The sequence below is a fragment of the Phragmites australis genome, chromosome 13 (assembly GCF_958298935.1).
Source record: "Phragmites australis chromosome 13, lpPhrAust1.1, whole genome shotgun sequence".
Lineage (NCBI taxonomy): Eukaryota > Viridiplantae > Streptophyta > Magnoliopsida > Poales > Poaceae > Phragmites > Phragmites australis.
The window spans coordinates 24,881,083-24,887,885 of record NC_084933.1 but is presented as its reverse complement, the minus strand read 5'-3'; the positions used below and the strand labels follow the sequence as shown (position 1 = coordinate 24,887,885).

Here is a 6,803-nt window from a genome sequence, read left to right as displayed (position 1 = left end):
ATGGTGTGCTAAGCATCGGAGGTGGTAGCCATGGAGTTCTTCGTAAAAAATAAGTGGTGTTCTAGTACTAGACTATCTAATCGATGATTTACATTCATATGATCTTTTACACTTTCATTTCCTTTTAACATTCAGCTATGAGCTGAGATGGTGTAATAATGAACAAGAAATATATGCATCACACGATGCAAAAGACTGGAACTTTTTTCTATTGTCTAAAAATAATATTTTTTAAATATTAGGTTAGTTAAAATGAAAATAATATTATTATATTTTTCATATTAGATACTTTAAAAATATTACATACTTATAAGTGTATGCATATGTATTGATTTAAAATTGATGATCCAAGTTGGAGCTTAGAAGTTAAAAGTGGCGATGCCCAAGAAGGCCGGTCTTGTACAGCAATGCCCTTCGGTCGCATATGGCCTAACGAGCGATCGGCCTATAAGAGTCGGCCCAGAGAACAACGATCCAGAAACTCGCGGCCCATACGGCCCAGTAGGCCTTGCCTTGCCTTTCCCACCCCGGTCGGGGCCACGTGGCTCCTCCCGCCTCATCGCTGCGAACCATTCCCTCCCCACCGCGATGGATCGCGCCCACCGGCAGATCTCCTCCATTTGCCGCGCTCGCCGCTGGCTGCTTAGGCGATGCCTCTCTTCTCCGGTCAGGCTGTCTCCCCTGTGCGCGCTCTCGCGTTGTTCAAATGTTTTTGGTTCACCGCTTGATTGGATAGTCGTAGTTAGGGTTCCGGGACCAAACTGAATCATTCCATTTATGTCGCGCGATTTTGGGATTTCGAGGCATGCTGCACCAGATTAGCACCTGGCGCTGTGGTACTAGCCACACATTGTGCCCATCTGCTGTCTGGTTAGTTGAAATTTCGGCGAAGTGTAAATCCGGTGCCCTCTTCTGAAACGTTGGTATTGTTGGGATGAAATCTCAGTTGGCAGTCCGCATAGATAGTGAACACGTTACTAATTATAGAGAGCTTCAGTTCTGTGAAATGGGATAAGCATGTTGGATAGCGCTTCATTGTACAGCATATGCCCCCCCCCCCTCCCCTTCAACAGTATGGTGTTCTAAAAAATGCATTCTCTAACTTGGTGCACGCAATTTACATTTGAGTTTCAATTACAGGATGGGAAACCACACCGGCATCGAAGTTTGGGTCATTGTCAGTGCTGCTCTTGCTGCTGCCACTCAAGGATTGCTGAACGGAGCGCCCGATTTGGCACGAGCTGGTTGTGTTCGAGCTTGAGGTTTGTCATAGGCGATGTGCTATGCCCACTGTCAAGCCAGCCTCTAATAGCTTCACCTTCATATGTGAATCCATCTGAGGCAATGTAAGGGTCGTTCATGATCTCCTGTTCACCATAAAAATGACACTGGTGAGTTTACCCTTATCAATGTATCGAGTGCTATCTGACACTGGCAGTGTGTTATCGTTAAAGTACATGCATTGGAAACATTACAAATGAACTGCTGCAACATCTCCAGCTCAGCATGTTGAATTATTCATTTTTTTGCTTCCTTTTATTATTTAAGACTAAAATTATTATAGGCTATAGGGATATATAGAGTGCTCCTCTAATGGACCATGTGGTCAATAAGATCATGCAATTTGATACTTGTGATTGAATATCGGTTGAAGAAATATTATGCCTATTGTTTACCTGCAAGATTGGACAGATGAAGTACGATGGAATGCAAGTGTCATCTGATGGAGTTGTGCATGACAGTGGCCGTGCTGTCATTGAAGCTGCCTTCATTAGGGGCTCAACCACTTTCCACACATCCACTGTTAGATCCGGCCTACGCCTCCTACTTAACTCAGCACATCTCAAGCCAACATGTGCAAGCTGGTTAGCTTGTACAAAAGGCCAGCTTCCTGCAGTGGTATCAATGATGGAATGCATATTTCCTTTCTCAATGGCATCTTCCACTATTTCAGCAATCCTTTGAGGTTGTTTTCCTGTTAGAAGACGCAGGATAATGATGCCAAAGGAGTATACATCAGATCGTGGAGTGAGTTCCCCTGTCGTCAGGAATTCAGGATCCATATAAGAGAAGGTTCCTCTTGGGTTTGTTGTTCGGTAAAGGGTTGTGCTGCAGCTGTTTGTCTGTATCAAAAGTCTACAAATTCCAAAGTCTCCTAATTTGCTGGAATAATTGGCATCAAGAAGAATGTTGTCAGGCTTTAGATCACCGTGAACCACAGGGTGAGGCTTGTTTGAATGAAGGAAAATCAGAGCCGAACACATCTCCCCAATAATTCGGGTGCGGGTCTGCCATGTGAGTGGTTGCGTATTGTTCTTGCATGCTAGGCGATCTTCGAGGCTTCCATTTTGAAAGAACTCATATACTAGGCCAAAAGCTTCTGGGCATGTACCAATCAGTGTGACAAGGTTTGGGTGCCTTACTGTGCTGAGAACAGAAGCCTGCAACAATACAGCCCAAAATTATAATACAGTGCAAGTCAAACTTCCATGTAACGGTAACCGTAGTCTACAAAAAAAAAAGAATGACTACTTGCCTCTTGATGAAATTCTGACTGCCCCTGCATGCTTTGAGGATGCAGCAGCTTTATAGCTACTGTTGTGTTGCGGAGAAAACCTTTATAGACACTCCCGAAACCACCTTCACCAATCTTAAGTGTTGGATCGAAGCCTTGTGTTGCTTGCTGCAGCTCAATAAGAGAGAACTTGGTGTTTTGTGCTTCAGATGGTGCCAAAACTCCCTGCTGATTCTTTTCCCTCAATTCTGCGGCTTCCCTTATTGCAGCATCTCTCTCATGTAGTATTCTGTCATAGTCTGCTTGGAGCACTTCGAGTAGGTGTTTGTTTGTTGCTAACTTGTCTTCATTATCTTTAACATATGACTCGCTCTCACTTATTCGTTGTTCTAGCGTGAGCTTCTGCTCATTTGCATTGTATAGCGCAGCATATGTTTCGTCGTGCTGTCTTCTCATTCCTTCAATCTCCTGCATCTGTCTTGCATGCGTCTCCTCAAGTGCCTTCTGCTGCCTTAACTCATGCATATAAGAGTTCTCCAGTTCTTTAATCTGCTAGAGTACCTAGGATTTTGTTAATCAACAGACATGCAATCTGAATTCTGGACTGATACATAAAATGACCAAAGCATACCTTTTGACGAGCTGAATGCAGTTCTCTTTCAGCATTTCGCCGTTTGCTAAATTCTTCATGCACTTCTTTTTTCAGAAACTCTATTTCAATGAGGGTGTCCTTCAGTTTATCCTGGGCCATTCAAGTTGACACTTCAGATGCTATACGCCATCTAGGAGTGCCCCCCTCCTCTATTTCTATTTCAACAATAGCACATAATACGTACCAGGTCATGAGATGCTGATGAAATGTGGTCATACGAGTCGTGAGTTGAAAGATGCGTGTCTGATCCAACTTCACTTATATCATCATTATCAACGATTGCTGTTCCAGAGATACTGGCTTCATCGTCTGGTGAATAACTGCAACCAGAGTTATGCAACCTGCTAGAGTCAACTGAAAAGTCCTCCGAGCTCCTTGGTCTCCTTGTCTTGCCGACGAGATCAGTTTCTACAAGTTCAAACGGTTGAAGCAGTGTACCACCAGTTCTTTGGGATGGGGAGCACAATACATCTGTTCTTGATCTTCCCATATCGCTCATAGTACTTACATTTGAGCTTGATGCTTCATTCTCCAATTTGTGGATCATCATTGATCTCATTTGGCTAGAAATGCTGAATGCTTGTAGCAGTGCTGTGTTGGTGGCTGCTGGTGATGGTGACACTGCAGAAACTTCCGCATTGGCCTCCCTGTTGACAGGTAAAGATAACAATTACTGCTATATGTTATGAGGTATCCATCTCAGGATTCTGTTAGGAAAACTGAGAAATATAGAGTTTAGAACACGCTGTAACATGCTGACGTAGATAAACAATGAATTAATATCTCAGACAGCTAGATACAGATAGCATAGCAGAGAAAAGAATAACTCAATTTAGGTGGCTAATTACCAACTTAGCTCAACCTTACCTGGTAACAATTAGGGATCCTTTACAAGTAAACCATATCTTGCATGATGGAGCTGCTCCTTCCATTATCTTTAGTGCTGTCTTGGACTTTGGTGCTTTCATTGTCCTATGGTTTGATAACATTAGTTAGGTTAGCAATCAAGGAACTGTGAGCTCTTAGTGACCTGCTCTGCAGTCTACAGTTCGTAAAATGTTTTTTAACAAATGGAAGCTGCTCTAGTTTTCAGTTTTCTTAGCCATTAGTCAAGTAGCTATGATCAGATCATGGAGCTTTTGGATACTCAAATGATAGATTTTCATGAGTCTATCATAACTTGCGTGAACATCATAGTAGCTAGAATCATCTACTGCTGGACAAATGGTGGATGTAGGAGACTAGGAGTTGAGGGAACTAAAACCTTGAGACACCAGTAGATATTAGAGGCTTACTTCGAGTAGTTTTTATCTGCTGCAGCTCCCATGATAAGCTTTGTGATCCCATGTAAAGCAATAAGTTCCATGATCCCTTCGGCAATATCATCCTTTTCAACAGTTACTTTGTCACAATTAACCTGGCAAAAGAAAATGTGAATAAGAATTATGCAATATTGGGATATTTATGTTCTTCAAGCTCTATATTACCGAATCAGCATCTTGTTTCCAAAGGGTAAAAAGGGTGGTGGATTTGATTCTGTCAAAATTTGATGATTGATTAACCTTGTATCACTAGAGAAGGAAATATAAAGGAAACATACCTTTAATCGTCTGCACATCAGAACATATTCATGTAGCTTCTTCTCCATCTTTTCTCTCTCATGCTGCCTGTATGCACGGAGCTCTTGTGGTCTCATTGTGCTGTAATGAACGTTTGCCCCCAATCCCACTGGAAATACATGAAATATGTTTAAACAGGAAATACAAGAAGTATTACCCATTCATAATATGAGACTATGAGGTTCTATGTACGATGAAAAAAAAGCTTTAATGTAGCAATACAACCTGGAGGACCTGGCAAGATTTTGGCAAGAACCATATTCTAGTGCCTTGCTGTAATAGATTGCGGCAGGTTTTTCTCTTTTGCCATTATTGCATTAAACGGGTACTGAAAGAATGATTTGTGATAAAGATACAATTATTTCTAGACACTACTGGCCGGACTGCACTTGTTGACTGGATTTTAGCCTTCTAGGAAGTTGGGTAAATATGTTTTATTAAAGCTAGACTATGGGAATAGCGATGCCAAACATATATGTTGCAAGTTGGTGAAAATTCATGTTTTTTTTTTGTATTTAGCAGTTCAGTTTGTGATTTCATGTCCACAGCTAACTACTCAAGACATGATGCTGTTATGCATGGAAGACAGGGCCTCACAGCACAAAATTCAGCTAGGCCAGCAAATGGAATGGTATACTTTTGAGGAACCGACAAAATGCCAGAAGTTGCTACCCAACTGAGCACACATACCAGATAAAGCACTGGTACAATTCCAGGTAAACTCCCCATTTTGCCAGGCTTTTTAACACTCGAACTGAATTATGGCACTTACAGAAGGTGCGCTGAGGAAATGTGAAAAATTTAACGTTTACTTTCTGACAATAAAGAGCGATGTTCTTAGCTCTCATTTTTTATCAATCGAGCTGATCAACCACACATGATAGATTTCCTAATTTGCTTTGTTTTGAGCAAAGTTGGACACGAGGCACTTACTGGGGATCATTTGTGCAGGGCTGTGGACATGAGCTACGACAATCATGGACCTGGAAGCATCCTTGGCCAAGTTCTGCAGAGTCCATATCAAGGTGCTTTTGCCGTGCTTGAGTTCTTGGGGGACGGCAACGAAAATCTTGTCCACGACAAGCGGGCTCTCCGCTGCCTCGCCTGTGTTGCTCGCAAATCTGCTCGCGGCTGTTCTGAAGCTGTGCTGTTCGCTGTCCGGTGTCTGCCCCCTTGCGGCATCCTCCATTTCTAACTCGCTGCTTCTTCGAGCAGGAAAGTTGCAGTGCACTGAAAAGCTATAACCGGTTGTGTGGTGTATGGAGCATCAGGTAGTACAGCTCTTCAGAATCAGCTATGCTGCCTATGCAGGCTCTAGGCATAACCCCGGCAATTCTCTTTGAGGACATGAACGTTACAAACAATGGCGACTTTGTAGCATTATTAAAAAAAAAATTGCTGCCAAAAGGGACTTTGGTATCCACATGACCGTAATTTCCTTGAACGTTGTATATTCATGGCCTTTGTTATGTTCCACTGGGCATGAAAGTGGAATCCTAAATGTGCATAGTATCAATCGCATAGTATCTAACGCTAGCGTTTCGATTTGCATATATATGTGTAGATGCTTAGCATATTCTGAGACTACACTTGCTCCGATCGCCGCTCTGCAACCGCTGAAACCTTTTTCCTTGTAGAAATCACGCGATCTTTCATCGTGATAGTGATGTTTGATCAAGGTCATTAGGTCAACATGACATGGAAGATCTTTTCCCCCTCCCTATTTTTTTTTTAGCTTGTCGAGGGTTAATCCCTGATAGTGATTCTAGTGTATTTATCGATGAGTATGTGAATAACATTTGCGGGGTGCGTATGCCATGAACTCAAAACAAAAGGATTATTCAGGTTCAGGTCTCTAGAATGATAATAATATTATGTCTTGTATATTTGGTTACCAATGTTTGGAACTGGTTACCGAAGAGTTTTCTCGACTCCTCTATCTCTTTATATACCAGAGAGAGTAAACTTATAAGTGAACCCCTTTTGCTCTCATGATACTGATGAGCCTGTCCCATCC

The 6,803-nt window shown here is 42.3% G+C and overlaps 1 protein-coding gene and 1 long non-coding RNA gene across 3 annotated transcripts; one reads left to right on the top strand and one right to left on the bottom strand.

Moving 5' to 3' along the window:
- Nucleotides 1-551: 551 nt before the first annotated feature.
- Nucleotides 552-6,211, top strand: LOC133888774 (uncharacterized). 2 transcript variants are annotated; one of them, XR_009903832.1, is made up of 5 exons: nt 552-666; nt 1,141-1,391; nt 3,222-3,824; nt 5,335-5,502; nt 5,738-6,211. It is a non-coding gene; the product is annotated as an uncharacterized LOC133888774 (long non-coding RNA). The 2 variants fall into 2 exon arrangements; XR_009903831.1 differs by lacking the exons at nt 552-666; nt 1,141-1,391 and adding an exon at nt 1,883-1,899 and having other exon boundaries at nt 1,986-3,824.
- LOC133888773 (U-box domain-containing protein 33-like) lies at nt 1,179-4,889 on the bottom strand. The gene is made up of 8 exons (XM_062329135.1): nt 4,768-4,889; nt 4,463-4,584; nt 4,035-4,139; nt 3,352-3,814; nt 3,147-3,257; nt 2,537-3,064; nt 1,677-2,441; nt 1,179-1,367 (listed from the first exon to the last, which is right to left on the bottom strand). Exons 1-8 carry the CDS (start codon nt 4,861-4,863, stop codon nt 1,179-1,181), a joined length of 2,379 nt encoding a protein of 792 aa, XP_062185119.1. The 5' UTR covers nt 4,864-4,889.
- Nucleotides 6,212-6,803: the final 592 nt, after the last annotated feature.

Bases quoted from the DNA above. Each gene is read 5' to 3' on its own strand.
- LOC133888773 (XM_062329135.1), bottom strand. From the start codon at position 4,863: ATGAGACCACAAGAGCTCCGTGCATACAGGCAGCATGAGAGAGAAAAG. The intron at 3,815-4,034 runs GTAAGGTTGAGC...ACCTGTCAACAG, and splicing joins GGATCCCTAATTGTTACCAG to GGAGGCCAATGCGGAAGTTT. The intron at 3,065-3,146 runs GTATGCTTTGGT...GTACTCTAGCAG, and splicing joins TGCATTCAGCTCGTCAAAAG to ATTAAAGAACTGGAGAACTC.